This window comes from Mauremys mutica, chromosome 12 (genome assembly GCF_020497125.1).
Source record: "Mauremys mutica isolate MM-2020 ecotype Southern chromosome 12, ASM2049712v1, whole genome shotgun sequence".
Lineage (NCBI taxonomy): Eukaryota > Metazoa > Chordata > Testudines > Geoemydidae > Mauremys > Mauremys mutica.
The window spans coordinates 31,430,978-31,453,982 of NC_059083.1; the positions used below are offsets into that span (position 1 = coordinate 31,430,978).

At 49.2% G+C, this 23,005-nt stretch overlaps 1 protein-coding gene across 1 annotated transcript; it reads right to left on the reverse strand.

Moving 5' to 3' along the window:
• Nucleotides 1-10,571: 10,571 nt before the first annotated feature.
• Nucleotides 10,572-20,964, reverse strand: LOC123345525 (zinc finger protein RFP-like). Its single transcript, XM_044982501.1, has 7 exons — nt 20,270-20,964; nt 17,532-17,627; nt 16,961-17,191; nt 16,237-16,259; nt 15,580-15,695; nt 13,790-13,921; nt 10,572-11,387 (listed from the first exon to the last, which is right to left on the reverse strand). Exons 1-7 carry the CDS (start codon nt 20,684-20,686, stop codon nt 10,873-10,875), a joined length of 1,530 nt encoding a protein of 509 aa, XP_044838436.1. The 5' UTR covers nt 20,687-20,964; the 3' UTR covers nt 10,572-10,872.
• Nucleotides 20,965-23,005: the final 2,041 nt, after the last annotated feature.

The following is a 23,005-nucleotide window of genomic DNA, read 5'->3' on the forward strand; positions in this document are numbered from 1 at the left end:
ACCTAAAACTTAGGTCAGCGTAGCTACATCGCTTAGAGCTGTGAAAACTTTCACACCATGTGTGATGTAGTTAGGTCAATCTAACACCTGATGTAGACGCAGCTAAGTCAAGGGAAGAATTCTTTGTTGCTCTAACTACTGTGTCTTCTGGAGGTGGATTTACTACATTGATGGTAAAATCTCTTTTATCGACCTAGGAAGTGTCTATGCTAGTCACTCATTTCTACTGGATATTGGGATGAATGCACACTCCACAGTCCCTGGGTCTGCTTCTCCCAAGCTCCCGCTTGGTGCGGAGCTTCCAGCTTCTTCCCAAACTGCCAAATCCCAATTAATTAATTCTGTGTCCTTGCCACCCCACATATGCCTGTCTCCAGCTCCACATTAATACTGCCCCACAACTCCACATCAATTCTGCCCCCAGTTCCTCCACCAGTTATGACTCTGTAGCCCCCACATCTGCCCCAAGGCCCCTTTTCTCCTCTCATACCTGGTGCTGCAGGGAGGGAGGGGGAGGAGTTTCCAGGAGTCATAGAGCTAAGAGGCCAGAGGCTGGGTAGACAGGAGTCCTCCAGGCCATAGGGGCTAGGATTACTTGGCTAGAGAAACCCATTTTTCCATTCCCATTGTGAAAGTAGAATGAATTATATTATAAAAATAAGAATGGATCAAAGAAATGTTGTATGTACCTTTAAGCAGAAATAAGAAATGTTGAAATACAGGTGCCAGGAAAAGAAACATTAGGCATAAACAATGGTGCTAATGGCGAAACATTAACAGAAGATGGGTAATAGTTAGTAAGGAAATAAGATATGCATGCCTAGCCCAGGTAAACTTATCTGATTCCGCTTCCTTTGTTACCTTGTTAAGTTCTCACCCTTTTGTCTGTATAAATAAGATGGTTTGTGTCTTGCATGGTGCTCACATTATCTGGGTGTTATTAGCAGAGCCCTGTGCTAATAAAACAGAGTGGTCTGACAAACTGTGAGTCCTGAGTCTAACTTTGACAATTTGGAGGTTCCACCGAGATGGCAACCGTCTTCACTGGGGCTGTGTGATTCCTGACTGTTTTTGTAGGACGACCGTGGCAGCCGGCACCTGGGCATTTGGCCTGAGCGGTCCTCCACCAGAACAGAAAGGTGCACGACCACAGTGAAGTCTACGCCATTGAACCTGTTGGTTCCCACTCTGTTCTGGTAGGGATCCAGGGATCTGACATCAGGAATCTGGTCAGGTAATTATTTCTGTGTTTTGTCCGGACTGAGGACTGTCCTGTCTCTGTGTCTATCCGTCTTCCTGTGGAGTGTTTGAGTCTGGGTGCCATCTCCGTCCGGGGTCGGCCAACCAAGGGGTTCCTGTCCCTGCGGTCTGAGTGAGTGGAATCTTCACAATTGCAGCCACACCGCACTTTGGGTAAAACCCTGGGTGTGAAAGCAAGGGCAATTGAGGCAGTAGCCTGTGGGCTCCTTTTGTGTGTTGCACCGGGCATTGCTCTCACGAACCCGAATTTCCTTCTTGTGCGATTGGTGTGTGAAGTCCTCCTGTATGGGTAACCAGACGTCTAAGTCGGGACAGTTCCCTAAACGAATGCCGGCTCATTTTATGTATTTAGGATGGGTCCAGACTCCTGTAAGAAGGGTCCGGACTCCTGTAAATTTCTGGAAAAATGGTCTAGGCTAACTCAGGGGGATCCCAAAACTCAGTGGCCACTGTTAAAATCTTGGAACAAGACCGAGTGGACGTCTTAAAGGACAAACTCGGCCAACCTAAAACTAAATAGGCTAAAGAAGAGGTTAATTGTTTCATTCAGTGGTGGGAAGAGGCAAATCGTAGCTGGACAAAATCAAAAACTCGCCTCTCTCAAATATTCAAATAATAAGTTGAAAGCTTTATTAAAAGCCTCCTCTCCCACCACCAGACCGAGCGCTCCCCTTTACCCCGTTCTCAAAAACCCACCCTGGATCGATCCAACCCCCTTAATACTCCCATCTCATTGTAAAAAGGACAAAAAGCCCCTTGTTCTGTTCCCCTTTGTTGTCTGCCTCAAAAACTGATTCTTTAGTGTTCCACTAGCAATTCAGCAAGGGTGGGGGGGCTCCTCAACTAGCCCCCACCCTTCCTGGTCCCTTTCCTTGAACATTTATTTCAAAATTGTGAAGTGACCACAATATCACTCACAGACGGTTCATTGGAAAAAAAAAAAAAAAAGAGCAGGATCAGGCCCAGAAAAGCAGGCAAGCAACAGATAAAGAAACTGAAAAACAGGTTGGAAGCCCTAAGGGCCTAGTGTCAGGAGTAAGAAAAGCAGTAAGTGCAGGCATGAACCCCTGGAACAATACTTAAAATGGTGAAATCTGAGGTGATAAAGGTGTTATTTTGGGAGATAAAACAAGTGATTTAAGGAAAGAGAGTGAAAAGTTAACTCTACAAAGGCTGGAGAGAATTAAGCAGTTAAACTTTGTGAAAATGTTAAAAAGGACCATGTTAAAGAGAGAATTCTTGGTTTCTTTGCAGCCATTCTGAAGGGAAAATGGGCCCTTTTCCAAAAGAGTGCCTGTAAATAATCCAAATATATATAGAGCTATGTAAAAAAAAAAAAAAGCGTAAAGGAATGTTAAGGAAAAGAAAATGTATATGTATCTATTTGTCTGTGAAAATATGTAAAGTTCTAAAAATCTAAACCAGCACATCTGGTTTGTAAAACTCCTGTTTTGTAGGTGTAAGATAAATTGGTTTTGTTTTTGTTTTTAATGCCACTAAAAATTCATTTGACTAATTCAAAGTTGCAAAACTGACAGACCTTTTTGCAAGACAGGTAATTAGTGTTGTTTGGCTTTGGGAATATGCTACTGAATTAAAATCCTATTAGGGCTCCAAAAAGAGCCGCAATAGACTGTTTTCTTTTTCAGATCTCTGTGTGTTTTGTAAGCAGGAGTTGAAAGTGGAAAGAAATCAAAACTCTGGTGGAAGTTGATTGTGTCCCTTTTAAGACAGAGTCTCTGAGCTCTGCTGATGGCTTTGAATCCAAAAGCCAAGCCTGTGTTGAAGCAAATTACCTAACTGATAAAGGAAGGTGAAAACTGCCAGCACAAAAGAAATTGCCTAAATAAAATGACATGGTATAACAAGATCCCTTTAAGAGATTTGATGCTAAATGTTATTGTTAATATTAAACATTGAAATAAATTTAATGTTAGTAAGTACCCCTGTAACAACGTATAGTGTGTATGATTTTTGGAAAAATCCTTGAAGGTAATATGGTAATGATGCTTCTCAGCTATTACCTGTGAATAAACTTAAAGCTTAACACAGCAGGAAAAACATTACAAACTTGGTCTGCTATATAAGAAGAAAAACTTGAGGTACACCACCTCATGAATTTAATAACTAAACAGTGAAATAATTTCCCCATAACCCTTAAAAAGTAAAATCCATTAAAACCTGGTCTGCCTATATTAAAAAAAAAAAAAAAAAAAAGGAAAATATGGGGGTAATTCCTCTGTTTTGCCTGCAATCAGCAAGGGTATTTGTAAAAGAAAGGAATATTTTAAGCAACAATCAATGCCACCCTGAAAGGGGTAGAAAAATGTTATTTTTATCTTTCAGAAAATCAGAAAAAGCTAATACCAGCTACAGAACAACCTATTACAAAAACAAATAAGTTAAAAAAAACACAACATACTGCAATAGCTATGGAATGTACTAAAATGCAGATATTTAGAACATAAGATGTTTTGGGTAATATCAGAAAATATTAAGGTTTTAATACATCTGTTAAAGCAAAGAAAAAAATAATTGTTTAATACCTATCAATATAACTGGATGCAGTATGTCTCCAGTACGGTAAGACAAAATTTGTTAAGTGAAGAAATTGTTAAAATTGCACACCAACAGGCTCTGGAAGCAAAGAGATGGAAAGTTAGCCCACTCCACAGATTGCACCTGGGATCCTTCTGGCTACCTCAAACCTCAAGCCAGTGGGCTGGGGAGGAAGTGAAACTATTGGACACTAAAGGTTGTACCAAGTGAACTCCTCAAAAGTGGGTATGCTTGTCCATGCCTGTTGCTCCAAAGCCCTGTAGTACAGACATCTCACTAGGATCCTGTATGTGGAATAAAATTAATAATTAGACCAAAGTATTGTATAACGGGCAATGTGTGTGTTAATTCTTGGAAAGAATTATTTTAAAAGAATAAAAGTGTTAGCAACCCACCAGTAGACAAATGTACATGTAATGTAAGTACTGTGTTTACCAATAATCACATTTACTATTTGCCACAACCAAAAAGTCTCAGCTTACTGTAAGCACTGATTTAGCTGAGTTCTCTATCAGTCTTGGCATTAAATGGCAAACAGTTACCAATTATCTGTTTAAAAAGGTAAAAAGGTAACATAGTTCCTAAAAACAAACAAACAAAACAATGTGGGAAACAGAACTATTCATATTATCTGGATGGACTCCCACAACTACTGGCATACTAATTTTACTACCCCTAATTATTTTTGGTTTTAAATTGTATGTGTTTAACTGAAACGTTTAAAATATGCTGGTGAATAAAACAAATGTATGCAAAGCTAGAGCCTCAGGCCCAAATCACCTCCCAGTATTTTTACTACATAAGAAGTGACACTGGCGATTGATAATCAGAGGGCTTGGCTACACTTACAAGTTGCAGCGCTGGTGGAGGCTTTCCAGCGCTGCAACAACACCCCGTCCACACTTGCAGGGCACAACCAGCGCTGCAACTCCCTGGTTGCAGCGCTGGCTGAAAACCCATCCTGGCAGGGGTATAAGGAGTGCAGCGCTGGTGATCCAGCGCTGCCCAGCAGGTGTGGACACTCACCAGCGCTTTACCTGTCCTCCAGGGAATAAGTAGTTATCCCAGAATTCCTGTTCAGCCACTCTGCACATCAGTTTGCACTCTACTGCTCTTGCCTCAGGTGACCCGCCCTGTAAATGCCCCGGGAAATTTAAAAATCTCCTTCCTGTTTGCTGCAGCCAGGTGTGGAGTGCAATCAGTTTTAATCAGTTACAGGTGACCATGCCTCCACGCGGCAAACGAGCCCCAGCATGGAGCACTGGTGAATTGCAGGACCTCATCAGTGTTTGGGGTGAGGCATCTGTTCAGGCACAGCTGCGCTCCGGCCGTAGGAATTACGATATCTTTGAGCAGATATCAAGGGCCATGCTGGATCGGGGCCATGATCGGGACGCAGTACAATGCAGGGTGAAAATTAAAGAGCTGCGGAGTGCCTATTACAAAGCCCGAGAGGGGAATCGACGATCCGGAGCTGCTCCCACGACCTGCCGTTTTTACAGGGAGATGGATGAGATACTTGGGGGTGACCCCACTGCCAATCCCAGGATAACGATGGACACTTCTGAGCAGGCTGGGGGACAGGAGGAGGAGGCGGAGGAGGCGGCGGAGGCGGAGGCGTGGGGGGGGGAGGAAACCGCGAGTGAAGCTCCTGGCATGGGGGAAGAAACCGCAGATTCCCTGGAGGCATGCAGCCAGGAGCTCTTCTCAAGCCAGGAGGAAAGCACCCAATCGCAGCAGCCAGCAGTTGCAGAAGGACAAGCAGAGGAGCGTGTTACCGGTAAGCGGCTTTTATTTTCTGGGTGAAATGTTTCTGGAGAGGAGGGGGGGTTATGGATGCATGCATGCCAGCCTCTAGATGTGGAATAGCCCGTTGATGTGGTCTATCACGTCGCGGTAATCTCAGTTATCTCAGCAAAAGCTTCATCCAGAGCGTGGGCAATATGCCTGCGCAGGTTTATAGGCAGAGCCACTGTGTCCCTTGTCCCAGTGACGGTGACGCGTCCGCGCCACTCTTCTGCCAGTGGTGGGGGGACCATTTCTGAACACAGGCAAGCCGCATAGGGTCCCGGGCGGAATCCACATTGCTCTAAAAGAGCCCCCCGCTGTTCCCTAGTGACTCGCAGTAGGGAAACATCTTCCAGGATTAAGTCCTGTGAAAAATGTTGGGAGACTCTTTAGTGAAGAGATAGGGAGATAAGATCACCCCTGCATCTGCATCTTCATTTCACTCAACCCCTCTAGCACTCCAGATTACCCGAAGCAACCAGCTCCCCTCTTACACCCAAGCCCCACTTCTCCCCATATAAGCACTGCTCACTCACCATGTCGTGGCTTCTGTAGTGTTATGCGTGTGGGTAAAAGAATGCTTAAATAAGAACTCACTCCCTCAGTGTAACAATTCATGTCTGGAGATAGTGGATACAATGCTGCCCGTGTTAAATGTTGTCATTTCTGTTTCTACAGTGACCTTGACTACTGGACTGCCCAGATGTTCAACATCACAGAGGCTTCAAAATTTGAGAAAAAATCCCCGAAAGAGCAAAGAAGACATGCTGAAAACTGTTCTTAATCAGTCTGCTCGAGAGAGTAAGGACTTGAAGGATTGGCGAGAGAAAGAAAGCAGGACACGCAAGAGAAATGCAGTGGCCAAGAGGAAAACCACGGAGCGGCTGCTAAGCATCCTGGAGCGCCAAGCGGAGTCTATAGAGTCACTCGTTGCCATGCAAGCAGAGCACTACCGTGCTACTCCCCCACCCGCCCCGTCCTTTGTGCCTTGTGCCCCAATGTCAGCTCAAACCACCTTTCCCCAGCATCCAGGTTCTTACCACCACCAGCTGCCTCCAACACCTGTATGTTCCCCAACCAGCCCTGATACCTACCACCACCCTTACCCTCTGCATTCAACCCCCATCACCATGCAGTATATGAACCCTGAAGTGCAGGATTCATTAAACAGCAATCCAGACAGGGCATATGCAAACTTGTGACTGTACAGTTCACCAACCCACACCCCTGCCCTCTTGTGTTCATGAAATGTTGTGTGTCTGTCTGTCTGTCAAGGAAGTTTTTTTCTTTTCAATAAAACAATTCTTGGCTTTGAAAACAGTCTTTATTATAGCAGATAGTGAAAGATACCTTAGCCCAGTAAAGAAAGAGGCACTACAAATCATATTATTATTATGGATAATAGAATAACAGTGTAAGCAGTGCAATTCACTCCCATGCAAGGCAGCAAACATTATTGTTGGCTTTCAGCCTCAAATTCTTCCCTCAAGGCATCCCTAATCCTTGTAGCCCTGTGCTGGGCCTCTCTATTAGCCCTGCTCTCTGGCTGTGCATATTCAGCCTCCAGGACTTGAACCTCGGTGGTCCATGCCTCACTGAATGTTTCACCCTTCCCTTCACAAATATTATGGAGGGTACAGCAAGCGCATATAACCGCGGGGATGCTGCTTTCCCCCAAGTCTAGCTTCCCATACAAGCAACGCCAGCGGGCTTTTAAACGCCCAAAAGCACACTCCACAGTCATTCTGCACCGGCTCAGCCTGTAGTTGAACCGGTCCTTGCTCCTGTCAAGCTTCCCTGTATAGGGTTTCATGAGCCAAGGCAGTAACGGGTACGCGGGGTCTCCAAGGATCACAGTGGGCATTTCGACATCCCCTACTGTGATCTTCCTGTCTGGGAAAAAAGTCCCTGCCTGCATCTTCCTGAACAGGCCACTGTTCCGAAAGATGCGTGCATCATGCACCTTTCCAGGCCAGCCTGTGTAAATGTCAATGAAACGCCCGCGGTGATCCACAAGCGCCTGGAGAACCATAGAGAAATACCCCTTACGATTAACGTACTCTGATGCCAGGTGGGGGGGGGGGCAGAATAGGAATATGCGTCCCATCTATCGCCCCTCCACAGTTAGGGAAACCCATGTGTGCAAAGCCATCCACAATGTCCTGCACGCTCCCCAGAGTCACGGTCTTTCTTAGCAGGATGCGATTAATTGCCTTGCAAACTTGCATCAAAACGATTCCCACGGTCGACTTTCCCACACCAAACTGGTTCCCGACCGACCGGTAGCTGTCTGGAGTTGCCAGCTTCCAGATTGCAATAGCCACTCGCTTTTCCACCGTCAGGGCAGCTCTCAATCTTGTGTCCTTGCGCCGCAGAGTGGGGGCGAGCTCAGCACACAGTCCCATGAAAGTGGCTTTTCTCATACGAAAGTTCTGCAGCCACTGCTCGTCATCCCAGACTTCCATGACGATGTGATCCCACCACTCAGTGCTTGTTTCCCGAGCCCAAAAGCGGCGTTCAACGGTGCTGAGCATTTCCGTAAATGCCGCAAGCACTTTAGTGTCACACGCGGCAGGCAAATCCATATTGATATCATCGTCGGACTCCTCACTGTCACTTTGGAGCTGAAGGAATAGCTGGACTGCCAAACGTGTTGTGCTGGTGACACTCATCAGCAGAGTCCTCAGCAGATCGGGCTCCATTTGCCACAGAAATCGCGATTCACACAGAGAGTAACAGAAAGACACTCACAATGGCGCCAAACGCTGCTGGAAAGAGTGAATGCTGGGATGTGAAGCGATGCACCACGGGGCGCTGGCAAACAGGAAGCGGAATGACCCGCACACTTCCTTCCCCTTCCCACAATACTCAGCGCCAAAACGGCGCCAAAACGGGACGAGGTGCTCTGTGGGATAGCTGCCCACAATGCACCTCTCAATACAGCGCTGGAAAGTGCTGCAAGTGTGGCCACACTGCAGCGCTGGTAGCTGTCAGTGTGGCCACACTCCAGCGCTGGCCCTTCCACAGCTGCATGACCAGCGCTGTAACTCCCAGCGCTGCAACTTGTAAGTGTAGCCAAGCCCTTAGTGTCAAAAGGGGGATATGTAGGAGCTGGACTTTATAATGTATAATTTGATTTCATCCTGCTAGCCATCCTTTTTGAATAGCAGAAAGAAATGACCTTCTGGGACTATAAGATTCTGTTTTCCCATATGCATTACAAATTGGGCCCTCTCTAACTCTTTGTTTTAAGATTTAGGTAGTAAGAGACAGGATTCTCTATTGTGTCTGTTAAGTATATTAGAGAAACATTGAAGGCCTGGGTCTCAATGTAAATTGTCTTGGTTATTAATTGTAAAACATAGCAAGGTTTAATTTGCAATGCCTTTTTGCTCGATATAAAATACTACTGTTTGTATTCTCAATCTGTTTGTGTGGAAAAGATAAGGTGTGAAGGCCATTATTATAGCCAGAGTCAAGGAAAGAAGCAAAAAGACTTAGAGTATCAAAGAATCATCAGGCACAGCTTACTACCCAGACAGCTGTTAAACTGTCTGGCATCCGCAGCATGAATACATGCTTTGCCGTGTAAGAATGCACCACCCCCAGCGAACCAATCATCACCTCAGGACCACACAGAGTCAATTTTGACTCCAGAAGATGACGTAGAGGAACAGCCTGCAATACCTTACAATCTACGTTCTCATAAGGGTTGCCAGAAGCAGACGACTACCTAAAGCAAGGCCCAAGAAAAAGCAGTAGTGAGCCTAGCGCCTGCTGCCTGGTGGACATAAAACTGTGACTACAGTTCCCTCAGTTGAGGTTGTCAGAACCAGAAGGGCCCTGCCTCCAACATGCGCCTCTGGTGGTGCCTGTTCCTCGGCTGTTGGTGTCTGGAGGTCTGGGGAGTCCACAATGACAATTCTTTTATCCAGCAGCAAGTGTGGATAGCTCAGACCCTTAATATTTCTAAATGCTGGGTCTGCAGCCACATCCCAGCCCACTCTCAAACTGATGTTCCTGTCCTGGCTATCCCACTCAATTCCCCAGACCTCACTGGAGGACCTCGTCCGTTTAACACAATATGGAACAGCAATGACACCTGGGAAGAGACTATTGGCAGTTCCTTTAACCCACTTGGGGGAGTAATACACCAGGCAAAAAGGCTCCTGAGGTTAAAAGAAAATAGTTAAAATAATGGCAAATAAATCTGAAGAAAGTTTAAGAGCCCTGGCCAAAGAAACAGGGGTGATCCGACAGGTGGCCCTCCAAAACCGTCAGGCATTGTACATAGTGCTGGCGGCCAAAGGAGGGACCTGTGCTCTCATTGGAAAACAATGTTGTATGTTTATACCTGACGATACCAATGAGGTAATAGATCACGCTAGCCACTTAGAACAAATCACATATCTTTCCCATGAAGAGCCAAGTTCTTTATGGAAGTGGCTAAGTATTCTCTGGCATAGGAAACTGGTTGTTTCAGGGAGCCCTGACTATCCTGTTTGGAATCCTAAGAATTTTTGTATGTTTTCAGTTAGTCTCCTGTTGTACCCAAAATTGTGTAAGGCATGCCACTCAGGTGACTGCCCCAGAACAGAGTGCTAATATGATGATTTTGAATATTGCTGATGAACAAAGAGATAAAGAACGGTTAATATGTGGAACCCCATAAAATTTTGGTCATGGCGTGAGCTTGACCAAAAGGAGGGATTGTGAAAGTAGAATGAATTATATTATAAAAATAAGAATGGATTAAAGAAATGTTGTATGTACCTTTAAGCAGAAATAAGAAATGTTGAAATACAGGTGCCAGGAAAAGAAACATTAGGCATAAACAATGGTGCTAATGGCGAAACATTAACAGAAGATGGGTAATAGTTAGTAAGGAAATAAGATATGCATGCCTAGCCCAGGTAAACTTATCTGATTCTGCTTCCTTTGTTACCTTGTTAAGTTCTCACCCTTTTGTCTGTATAAATAAGATAGTTTGTGTCTTGCATGGTGCTCACATTATCTGGGTGTTGTTAGCAGAGCCCTGTGCTAATAAAACAGAGTGGTCTGACAACCAAAGTGAGTCTAACTTTGACACCATTCTGGGGCAGTGATGGGATTGGCTTCTCTACCACACAGCAGCCTCCAGGATCATAGAAATGGGATGATAGAAAGGCCACAGGGAGAGGTCACAGAGACAAGGGTGTGTGAGGCTAGAGAGGCTGATTTCAGGGCTCCCAGTGAGATATTTCCCCCGCCCCTCCCCTGCGTGTCTCAGGGACACAGTCTGAGCCGGGATCCCATCCCCACCCAGAGCCAGGGTCGGATTCTCTCCCCAGGGACGGAGCCCGGCGGGAAAGTGACGATCGGGGCCTCGTCACCAGCATCGATAAATGTCACCTGCCCCCGGTCACAGTCCAGACAAACCCGGATCCTGCTGGGGGCCTGGATCAGGGGCAGGGGGGTCTCAGGGGAGGTGAGAGCCTGGAACTGATCCCCCCACTGCTCCACAGCCCAGATCCCCCCCTCAGGGCTGAGGCTGATCTCTCCCTTCCTCCTCACAGACTCTCTGGCCACCCCCACAGCCCAGCATCTCCCATTCCCCACCTCCACCTCCCAGCAATGTCTCCCCGAGGTGAATCCTTCACAGCCCAGCACACAGCGCTCAGTGCTAAATCTCTCAGGGTTATTGGGCAGTCGCTGCCATGTGTCTCCCCGTCTCACACGTTTCCGATCCTCAGATATGACGAGTTGGGGATGAGCCGTGTCTGGATCCAGAGTCACATTCACTGGAGAGAGAATCAGAGCGTTAGTGGCAGAGCTCAGCCCTGGGGGAGGCTGGGACCATTTCTCACACTCCCCAGCAGCCCCGTCCTGGCAGGGACAGGCCTGGATCCCAGGGAGCTGCCTCTGTCCTGGGCACCTGAGACTGAGCAGGGACGTCACCGCAGCTCCTCAGGGTAGTGATCGATCTATTGGGGATCAATTTATAGAGTCTAGTCTAGACACGACGAATCGATCCCCGAGCTCTCTCCCCGTCAATTCCGGTTCTCCCCTGCTGCAAGAGGTGGAAGCGGAGTCGATTGGGGAGCGACAGTATCTTAGCTCGACCCCCCACCTCCCCCCTTAGCATAGACCAGGGCCTAGTGTGTTTCTCATTTGCTTCCAGAAGCTTCAGCTCCCAGCTCCCTCTGCTGGGGCTGCTCCATTCCCAGGGGCACAGACACAGCCAGGAAGGCGTCAGAAGCTTTTATTGAGGAGGGAGGAGAGGAGGCTGGTACCAGCTTTATACCCCAGAGGGAAACTCCCTCCCCTAAGGCAGCCTCCACTCCCAGGCCGGGGAACAGAGAGGAAGGTGCAGCATTGGGGAAGAGCCGTTTAACATCAGAGAGTAGGAGGTGGCCTTGGGTGGGGGAGCCCCATCCCCATCCCAGAGAGAAGGGAGGAGCTGGCAGCATCACAGGGAGAGCATCTCTCCAATCCAGGACACAGTGAGCAGCTCCAGTGGGAGAGCCCAGCCCTGCCCACAGGAAAGGCAGGATGTTGGAGAACAGTGATGGGGTGACCCCTTGCACTAGGGCAGGCCTGCACAACTTGTAAGTCGCCACGGGGCACATTACTCCAAAGAAAACAGCTGAGGGCCAAAACCCCCTGGTCCCGCGGAAACACCCTCCCCGCCAGTACCTCCCGGCCCGGCGAAAGCACCCTGCTCCAGCACCGCCCAGTCCTGCAGAAACAAACCCTCCTTCCAGTGATACCCCACCAAACCAGCTGTGGGCCAAAAAGGAAGGTTGGGGGTGGGGAGGTGATACTTGATTTTAAATCAACCAGGGGCTCTCAGCTGAAGAGGTGGCTGAGAACCCTCAGGGTCAAATTAAAGGGCCCGGGGCTCCGGCGGCTGGGGGAACCCGGAGCTTTCCGGGGCTGGGACAGGGATTTAAAGGGCCCAGAGCTCCTGCTGCTGAGGGGAGCCCGAGCCTTTTAAATCCCACCCACAGCCCATCCGCTGGAGTTGTGGCCAGGATTCAAAGGGCTCTGGGCTGTCCACAGCAGGAGGAGCCCTGAGCCCTTTAAATCCCAGCAGCAGCCAGGATTCAAAGGGCTCTGGGCTCCCCGCGCCTGTGGGCAGCGCAGAGCCCTTTGACTCCGGGCCACGGTTGGCAGTTAAAGGGCTCTGAGCTCCCCACAGAGCGCTGTGTGCGGGGGATTTAGAATCTTCCCGCAGGCCGCACAGTGAGGCTCCGCGGGCCGCATGTTGTGCAGGCCTGAACTAGGGTGAAGCAGAGGGATGTGTCAGCCCTCAGGGCAGAGAGCTTTGTTCAGGTGCTGCTCAGTGAGAGTTTCTGTTCAGCAGCGTCGGTATGAGCTCAGCACTAAGGTTGGTGTTAGGAGTGTTTGTGTGATGTCAGCTTTGCATCTCCCTAGGAGTTCCGGACCTTTAGTAGGTGTTGGGAGTGGGGCACAAGGTCCCACTACCAGTGGCTCTGCACACTCTGTGGCCCTGGCCCATTACTCCTCTTCCCACCAAGTCCCTGACCCCTGGCCAGGCTGGGAGCCTTGGCTCCTGGGGAGAGCCCTTGACCCTCCACCTGCCCTGGGTGGGTTTCTGGGGGGCCTGAGAGCAGTCCCTGTCCCATGTCCCCACTCCCCGGAGTGCACCATCCAGGATAGGTGGAGGGTTAAGCTATCTTAACCCTCCACCAGTGCTGCTCAGGCTCCCTGGGTGGGAGCCTAGCTCTGGTTTCTGGCCTGGCCAGAGGCCAGGGCCTCAGGGGAAGTGGAGCAGGGGTGGTGCCACATAGAGGGGCCAGCGCTCAGAAAAGGCTCCAATCTCACCCTGTCATAAGAACATAAGAACGGCTGTACCTGGAATGATTGTGTCCCATTGATTGCTCTCAGTCCACCAGGTTTCTGTGATGCCTATTATATCAATATCCTCCTTTAACACAAGGCACTCTAGTTTATAAAGCCCTGGCCTGTGTGAATGCCCCGCCCACTGATTAAGGCTCAGCCAATTACCAGAGGCTTCTAGCTTTCAAACCTTCCTTTGAAGCTCACAGCCTCCAACTACCAGCTACAGCACACAGTCCTTCAAACAAACAAACAACCAAACAGACTGACAAACACAAGCTCAGCACACAGCAAGTAACCCCCAAACACAAGCAAACACACACTACAGACAGTCACTTACCCCACAGATGCTGTATTTGCTCCTCCTTCACCTGGAGAACTCCCTTGCGAAACACCCTGTTAGCAGCCCCTGTTCGTCTGTGTGCTCCGAGTGGTTCACCTCTTTTTCTCTCCGGTGCAGACGGCAGAGTGTCTGGAGGGGGAAAAGATAAAACAGGTGAGATTTCAGGCTTCATATTTATAACAGCGTCAGTCTGATCTCCTAGATCTGTGTTTTCATCATGACACAGAAAGAGACGGAGACACACTCAGGTATTTAATGTGAAAAGGTCTGTAACCTCTTTCCTCTCTCATTCAGGCATCTCCCAGCAATGGACCCAACATCCTTTTGAACTCCCAACTTGTCAAAAGACATGAAATTGTGTAAAAGATCCTTGAGTCCTGATTCTGTCATCTCAGATCTGCTTAGGCTTCGTCAGAGGAAGTTTGAATCACAAGACTGAGGTCCCAGTTATACTGGCAGGGCCAGCTCTAGGCACCAGCCTACCAAGCACGTGCTTGGGGCGGCACCTTGGGAGGGGGCGGCGACTGGGGTTTGGTTTTGTAGTTTTTGGTTTGGACAGGCAGCGCTGGGGGGGGCGGGGACTTGGGCGCTGCGACGCGGCGCTCGGAGGGGCGGGGACTGGGGCGGTGCTTGGAAGGGGGCGGGGACTTGGGCGGCACGATGCTCGGGGGCAGGGACTTGGGCGGTGCTGGGGAGGGGGCGGGGACTTGGGCAGCGTGAAGTGGCGCTCGGGGGGGCGGGGACTTGGGCGCTGCGACGCGGTGCTCGGGGGGGCGGGGACTTGGTCAGTGCGACGCGGCGCTCGGGGGGGGGGGGTTGGGCGGTGCTCTTTTTTTTTGCTTGGGGCGGCAGAAATGTTAGAGCCGGCCCTGTATGCTGGTACGCCCTGAAGGTGATATTAGACATTGGACTATGAACTATTTCTGAAAAAACTCTTTACAACTAGAAAGCTTGTTTTGTTTTTTAATAGAGTTTAGTTTAGTTAATAAGAAATGGCTGTAGTGTGTATTTGGGTAAGATCTGAAACATTCATTAACCTGGCAAGTAATGTGTCTGATCCTTTGGGAGTGGTAAAACCTTTTTTCTTTTATATGATGAAATAAGATTTTTAGAAATAATCGTATTTGACATAAGGGGAATGTTGCCTTAAGTAGCCTTGTAATTAAGTGATTGTCCTATATAGCAACTTATGAACTAAGAAATGTTTTGACCGCACAATGTGCTTAAAGACACCAGACACCCACAATGTGCTGCCAAGAAGCAGTTAATAAAGTCCAAAAAATCCCATGTGGAGAAAAGGGTCAAAGTGACCCATGCACATCAGTGTGAAATGACTGGTAATGAATGAATCAGAAATGAGAATAACTTGAAAATAGCTTGGACAGCAAAAGTCCTTCCAGTTAGAAGATACTTACAATACATAACACACAAAGGTGATTGAAAAGAACTAATAAATATATAATCTGGATGTGTATAATACGTCAGACATTGGAAGGAGCATCATACGATAAATGACCCGCCTATGCCCCAGGAGAAGGTAAGTGGGCAGTATTTCTTTCAGTATGTCTGTCATTTCTTACTTTAACAGTAGTTGTAATAGCAAGACATACTTTTGGAACAAATAAGGGGTTGAAATTAATGAGTCTGAATGTCTTGGACTCTAAGTGTCTGGCATTCTCATCCAATCATTAAATAGAAGCATAATATAATTATGAACCAATTGACCAGCGCCATTCTCAGTCTCAGATACTGATCCCAGTTTCCCCTACTAGATCCCTTCTAGGTACCTTTGAACTTCCTCAGAGCCTCCAGTAGCGCAATAGTTTTCTGGGAGAAACCACTGACTTGTTCTTCCAGTTCAGGAGAAATCTCCTCTGGCTGCTGCAACTTCCTCTTCTTACACCTGGACAGAAACAATTTCACATGATTATAGTTCATTTAGTGACTTATAATAAGTGCTTACTAGTGAGTTGCTGCTCTAATGGGCCTGGAGTTAGAATTCCTCTGCTTCTCCCAGCTGCAGAAATCTGTCCCCCAGGAACTAGACTGAGGCACCAACTCCCACCTCCCCAGGTCATTCCACACAGGTCTCCAAACAGTCCTCAGGTGGGAAAGACTCTTGACACCTACTACCCTGGGCTGAATGGTAACCAGGGCCCCAGCAGTGAGAGGCCCGTATTCCATCTCCACTATCCTGAGGCGGCCAGTCCCCCAGGGAGGTGAAATCTCTAGGAAATACTTGAGGTCAGTCCTTCCCACTGACTGGAGAATTCCAGAGTTTTCTGTGCAAGGGTGAGAACCTCAGGATGAAGTTGATCAGAGAGATTTGTATCTAGAATGTGACCTTCTCCACACATTTTGCTGTAGAGCCCTGGTAGATGCTCTACAGAAAGCTCTTTCCCAGTATTGTGAAGTGTGAGGGGGAGTGAGAGAGAGCCACATACCTGCTCAAGGTGCTTCTGACATCCTAGAAGGGAGGAAGAGGGGGAGAGAGAAAGAGGAAAGAATCTCAGTTCCATTTGACTCACAAAGGGGATCCCAGGGAAGGGATTTTGCAAATATGGGGAAGAGAGGCCCTGCCCTGATCCCAGGACCATGGATTCTCTGAGCTAATGGGGCTTTTCCATCTCTAATATCTGTGTCTGTAATTCTGCAGTGACCAATAGTCATTCACATGTCAGCAATGCACACGCCGAGTTACACTCAGATCTCTGACTGCTGGCTCCAGTGCTTATGATTCAGGAGCCCTCCCTTCCCTGTGTGGGGATCTGGAATATTTCTAACCACAGGTGCTGGCTTCCAATTGTTCCTGGGGGTGCTGAACCCCAGGCCCTACCCCCACTCCACCCCTTCTCCCAATGCCACAGCCCCGCCCTCCCTCTTCCTGCCCCCACTCTGCCCCTACCCAGCTTCTTTCTGACCCCTCCCTTGTATGAACTCTATCCCCACTCCTCTCCCAGTGCCTCCTGCACACCATGGAACAGCTGATTGAGGCAGGTGGGAAGCACTGGGAGAGAGGGGGAGGAGTTGATCAGTGAGCATGAGGTGCTGGGGGTAGAGAGGGGAGCTGGCTGCCAATAGGTGCTAAGGGCCCACTAAGTTTTTTCCATGGGTGCTCTGGCCCTTAAGCACCCACGGAGTCGGCGCCTCTGTTTCCCCCTGTCTCACCTGCAGGAATTTGCTTGTTGGCTTCTGACACTTCCCCTCCAGCTCACTGATCAGCTCACTGAGATGGGAAATCTGCTCGGAGAGTTTACTGACATTTTCAGTCTGGATCCTCACAATCTCCTTGTCCAGCTTCTCCAGCTGGGCCAGCAGGAGTCGCTCTTGTTCCTCCAGGAACTGCCGCAGTTCTTGAAATTGGGACACAATCTTCTGCCTCTCGGTTTGTGTTTGTTTCTGTATGAAAATATGGAAAGGGCTGGTCAGGGACATGGATGGAGCCTGGGGTCCTTTCACGGAGAGCTGAGTGTGCAGGAGGGAGAACTTATGCACAAACACAGTGGACAGCACTTCACAGGTGACATTCAGTTCACTTGGGGGCATTTCTGGGCAAGTCACAAGAGCTAGACATTAACTCATCCACTGAAATGGCTTCTCTACACATGAATCTAACCCATCAATCCGTGATCATGGAGAAACACACACAGGTCCATGTTCACCAAGGCCACACTGGAGTCTGCCTCCAAACAGACCTCCCACTGCCAGTCCCTGCTGGTTAACAACAACAGGCACCTACCAGATACTTCTGGCTTTTCCCCTCTCCAGTCACTTTCAATCCCAGCAGCTTTTCTCTCTCTTCCCTCAGAGTCTTCAATTGGGCCTGGATTCTTTCCTGAAGAAACAAAAATTATTTGGGAGCTTTTATTTGAATGGTTGAGAGGGGTGTGGAGCTTTGTGTTTTTCCATCCAAAACCCAAGATGACTGTTGGTCCTAATCACTTTGTGACATCAGGGGCACCAAGGAGATGAAACCTTATCAGTGCAGACTGGGAGTGTGTCGTATTCTCACTTATTACCAAATCAGGTTCAGTCTTTTCAGTAATTAGAGATCTCAATTATAACCAAGCTTTATTGGTATTTGTGAATTGATTAGTGGTACAGCACATAACAGGACACTGGAGTCACATGGGGGTGAATCAACAGGCCTTTTTTTTAAGAAGGTTTAACAAACAACGTGATACAAATCCCAGAAGGTTTCAGGGTTTCAATATGGGCTGGGATTTCAGCCCTGAAGCCCTGGGGACTGCACTGGTTGGGCTGAGCTGGTCTAAGCACCAGGGCAAACCCCATGAGATGTAGAGAGGCCATTCATCTGGTTGGAAGCTGCGCAGTCCCAGTGTTATGGAGCACTATCCCTGTCCGGTAGGGACCCAGCACTGGACGTGGGTTTGTCCAGTGAAAAAGAAAGAGAAGGAGATCGAGGATGCAGGAGGATACCAGTGAGGGCGGGGACAGGGGTGGGGGTGGCACCTCCATGCAGAATGATGAAGGTGGAGGCAAACTGAAGAAGGCAGAGGAGGGCCCACACAGGCTGACTGATTCAGGTGTGGGAGGGCCCATGCAGGCAGGTGTGGGGATGTTCTGTGTTCTGGGGATGCCTCAGTGGCCACCCTAATTAGACAGGCAGATTTGTATAAGGAACGGTGGGGTTTGCTCCAGTGCTGCTCTAAACCCTTTCCGTGGAAAATGCCTCCTGGGTAGGTCCCCACTGTCCCATTCCCTGGTAAAGATCCCGGAAGCAGTGCATTCTGGGATATTACAAAATCTGCCTGGTGGGACTAATGGAACCATTTTGGCTGGTCCTTGCCCAAGTACACAACAGAACAGGTCAGACTGGCACCGGTCAGCTCCAGCCTGGGGTTGGTTTTGCTACAATCCAGTGAAATCCCAGTGGTATTTGGCATGGACCTGAGCTGTCTGGAGCCCTTTTGTGTGCGGGCTCAAGGTGCCGGGAGTCCACACAGTGTTTAGCCCAGTGATCTCCTCTAGTGCAGGCCGGCAGCATCTGAGATTAACCCCTCATGGAGAAATACAGGAGTTCAGAATCCCAGTGGGAAACCTTGTCTCCATGCTGAGCCTGGGAGTCTTATCTTCTCACTGTTTGCACTTCATCACTGCTCAGTGCTGCTGAGGGGGTCAGCGTTGGCTAGTGGTTAGGGGAATGGGCTTGGCCTTGGATAAGTGGGGGTTTATACACAGCTTTGACACTGACCTACTGAGTGACCTTGGACAAGTCACTTCCCCTCTTTGTGCCTCAGTTTGTCCTCCCAACTTTTGTCTCTCTTGTCCAGTTAGACCAGGGGTGGGCAAACTTTTTGGCCCACGGGCCACATAGGGGTTGCAAAACTGTATGGAGGACTGGGTAGGGAAGGCTGTGCCTCCCCAAACAGCCTGGCCCCGGCCTCCTATCTGCCCCTTCTCACTTCCTGAACCCTGACTGCCCCCCTCAGAATCCCCGACCCATCCAACCCCCCCACACTCCTTGTCCCCTGAGTGCCTCCTCCCAAGATCCCCCATCCCTATCCACCCTCCCGGGGATCCCGCATCCAACCCCCCTGCTCCCTGTCCCCTGAGTGCCCCGCCCCCTATCCACACCCCTGCCAGGCCCCTCAGGACTCACACACCCCATCCAACTGCCCCCTGTTCCCAGTCCCCTGACTGCCCCCCAGGATGCTCTGCCCCTTATCCAACCCCCCCCGGCTCCCTTAACCACGCCACTCAGAGCAGCACATCTGGCAGCCTTGCAGCCCGCTCTGAGGCAGACACGCTGCTGCGCAGCCCTGCAGGACCGTGCAGCCTCACCGCCCAGAGCACTGCCTGCGCAGCGGTGTGGCTCCGGAGGGGTAGGGGGGACCACGGGGCGGGGAGGTGCTAGCCTCCCCAGCTGGGAGCTCAGGGTCTGGGCAGGATGGTCCCGTACGCTGGATGTGGCCCACGGGCCGTAGTTTACTCACCCCTGAGTTAGACTGTAAATGGCTCAGGGCAGGGATTGCCCCTCACTGGGTTTTCTACAGGGCCCCCTACAATCAAGGTCAGATCTCATCTGGGGGCTGTAGGGGCTGCTGGGATGCAAGTAACAATAATAAACACTGTGACACAGTCAGTAATAACAGCCACAGCTTGTAACTCCCCCTTCTCCAGCCTGAAGGCAGCGCTCCCACATAGACTGGCCTGCAGCTCTTGTGACTCAAACCTCACTGGTCATTTAATAACTTCCGGTCTGCAGAGAGTTCCCTTAGTTCACTGGTGGGAGCTGGGTTTGAAAAGGATTCAGCTGCTCAGAGAAAACTTTTCCACATCAGACAATTTTTAAATCTTTCTGTTCCCTTTCTTGCCAGGCTGGAGTATCATTAATTTGTACAGCCTCTTTCATACAATGAAGGCTACACACAGTTGAATGACACAGCTACACCTGTCTCAGGAAACTTGTGATGCCAAAGTTATTACCCATAAGACTGGACAGCAACTCTGTACCTTGTACTCCTGGGCGGCTTCCTGGATGGGAACCACCGTGTGAGCGCGGTGAGCCCGGGACTCTCTGCAGATCACACAGATGGGGCTTTGATCCTCTTCACAGAACAGTTTCAGAGCCTCCTGGTGTTTCCCACACACCCCGTCCCCTCCTCTTCCCTTTGCTGCCTGTAAACTCAGTTGCTTGGCGATTTCTACCATGTTTGCCAGCTGCCTGTTGGGCCTGAGGTTTCTCTGCTGCACAGTTTGTCTGCACTGAGGGCAGGAGATGGCTGTATCGGATCCCTCCCAGCACTGGCTGATGCAGGCTCGGCAGAAATTGTGCCCGCACTCCAGAGTGACAGGTTCTGTGAAATACTCCAGACAGATGGGACATGTCGCTTCCTCCTGGAGACTTTCCACGGGGTTCTCTGCAGCCATGGCTCCCTCTGGGCAGTGTAACAGAGTAAGTTTCAATTTCCTGAGTTCACACTATGCCCCGCCTGCAGCAGGAAGCGGGTGTTTCCCTTCGTGGAACTGACTCCTGCTGTTTGCTGAATTGGAAGGAGACAACCGGTAACATTACAGCCCTGGAGGCTTTGGTGAAAAATGTTCCACTCGGGCTGTGGTCCTGCAATCAGCCCCTGTGCTGGTGGGGAGGGTCACTGGGGCTTCACATGGACATCAGCTCTCCCTGTGAGGATGAGCCTGCAGGAGCAGGGTCTGTGTGTCTAAGCAGCGATAGTCAGAATTGGTTGAATTCTTTTTTTATATACTATATAATTTTGACAGATAATGCTCATTTTAAGCAATTTTTATATTTATTCATTTAAACTTTCACAGTTGCACAAAAATCCCAGTTTCAGCATTTCATTCCAATTGTTACCAATTTAAATGTTCACAGCTCTGGGAAATTATGAGGGGGGGATCAGAGAATATTTTGGTCAGACCAGAACTATTGAATGACACTGGAGAGTGAGATTCAAAAAGTTGAAGCTTTAAAACTGTTAAAATTGTCTGTGAGCAGGTAAATCTCCTCCCTCCCCCAGCAGCTCCCCCAGGGCAATAACCCAATTCCTCCCCCGCACCACACAGACTGAGGCTGAAAGCAGGGCCAGTGCAACCATTTAGGCCAACTAGGCGGCCGCCTAGGGTGCCTAGTGGTTGGGGGTGCGTAAAAGCCTGCTCAGGCGAGGAGGAGGAGTGGAGGTGAGCTGGGGGGGGGTGCGGGGAGGGCTGCCCGCAGTAACGGGGGTAGGCGCACAGGGGAACTGCTCCCCGCCCCAGATCACCTCCACTTTGCCTCCTTGGGGGGAGGGATAGCTCAGTGTTTTGAGCATTGGCCTGCTAAACCCAGGGTTGTGAGTTCAATCATTGAGGAGGCCACTTAGGGATCTGGGGCAAAAAATTGGTCCTGCTAGTGAAGGCAGGGGACTGGACTCAATGACCTTTCAAGGTCCCTTCCAGTTCTAGGAGATTAGTATCTCTCACATAACCCAGCTCTAAGTCTCCTCCAATTGGCGCCGCAAGCCTGGGAGGGGAGGAGAATTAGAGCGACGGGGTGTGCTCAGCGGAGGAGGCGGACAGGGCCGTCCTTAGGATTTATGGTGCCCTAGGCAGGATTATTAAACTGGTGCCCCTGTGCCTGTCTTGCTCTTAGCAACACAAATATAAGCTTACACTATTGGAAAACTTGCCACATGCATGTTATTAAAACCAGTTTAACTTAATTAAGCACACCACTGTAGTGCTGATGGACTAGCACTAAAGAAGTAGCACTATAGAAAAAATTCTGATTTGACAGAATGATGCAAATAATGTAATTTTTTTAATTTGTCAACATTTTATTGGAAATTTATATGAAGAGGTATTGAAACAAGGATTAGTTCTTAATTAAAAACAATCTTTCTGGCTTTTTTGGCTGCAAAATCAGTAATAATGTAATTGTATGACAAAGACAAAGTGATTTCTTGTTTGATTGCAAGAATAGCAAGACCAGTCAAGTGTTCCTGACTCCTTGTAGAGCGGAGGTAGTTTTTAATGAGCTTTAGTTTTGAGAAACTCCGTTCTCCTGATGCTACTGTTACAGGAATTGTCAGTAGAATACAAGTAGCAATGTACACATTAGGATATATGTCAACAAGTTTGCTGGTATGAGTAAACTGTACAATGTCCATTATCGATTTTGCATGTGGCAACATTGATGACAGTGTACTCCATTCTTCGTACAGTTCAAGGCCATTTAAATCAAAACGATCGCCGTGCTTCAGGAGGCTCTCTAGGTCAGGGGTCCACAACGCGTTGCCTGCGGGTGCCATGGCGCCTGTAGGGGCCTCTCAGTGCACCTGCGTACTGGCTGGCGGACGAGCATCCACCGAAATGCCGCCAAAATTCGGCGGCGACGCCTCTGGATGATGCTGCTTGCCGCCGATAAGCAGTGTCATCCAGAGGCGTCGCCGCTGAAATGCCGCCGAATTTCGGCGGATGCTCATCCACTGCCACGGTAAAAGGTTGGGGACCACTGCTCTAGGTTCTTGCACTTTGTCATTAGTTACTCTTGTTTTCCTATTTCATTGAATTTAGTCCTGCTCAGCCCGCTACCAGCTAAGTGAATGGAACCCCAGGCCAACAGCGGGTTGAGTGGCTCAGCCAGGGTATCAGCCGCCAGCCTGCTCAGCCCGCTGCCAGCCTGGGGTTCCTTGGGGGTCCCCAGGCCAGCAGTGGGTGCTGAGTGGGGCCGGCGGCCGGGACCCCGGGTGG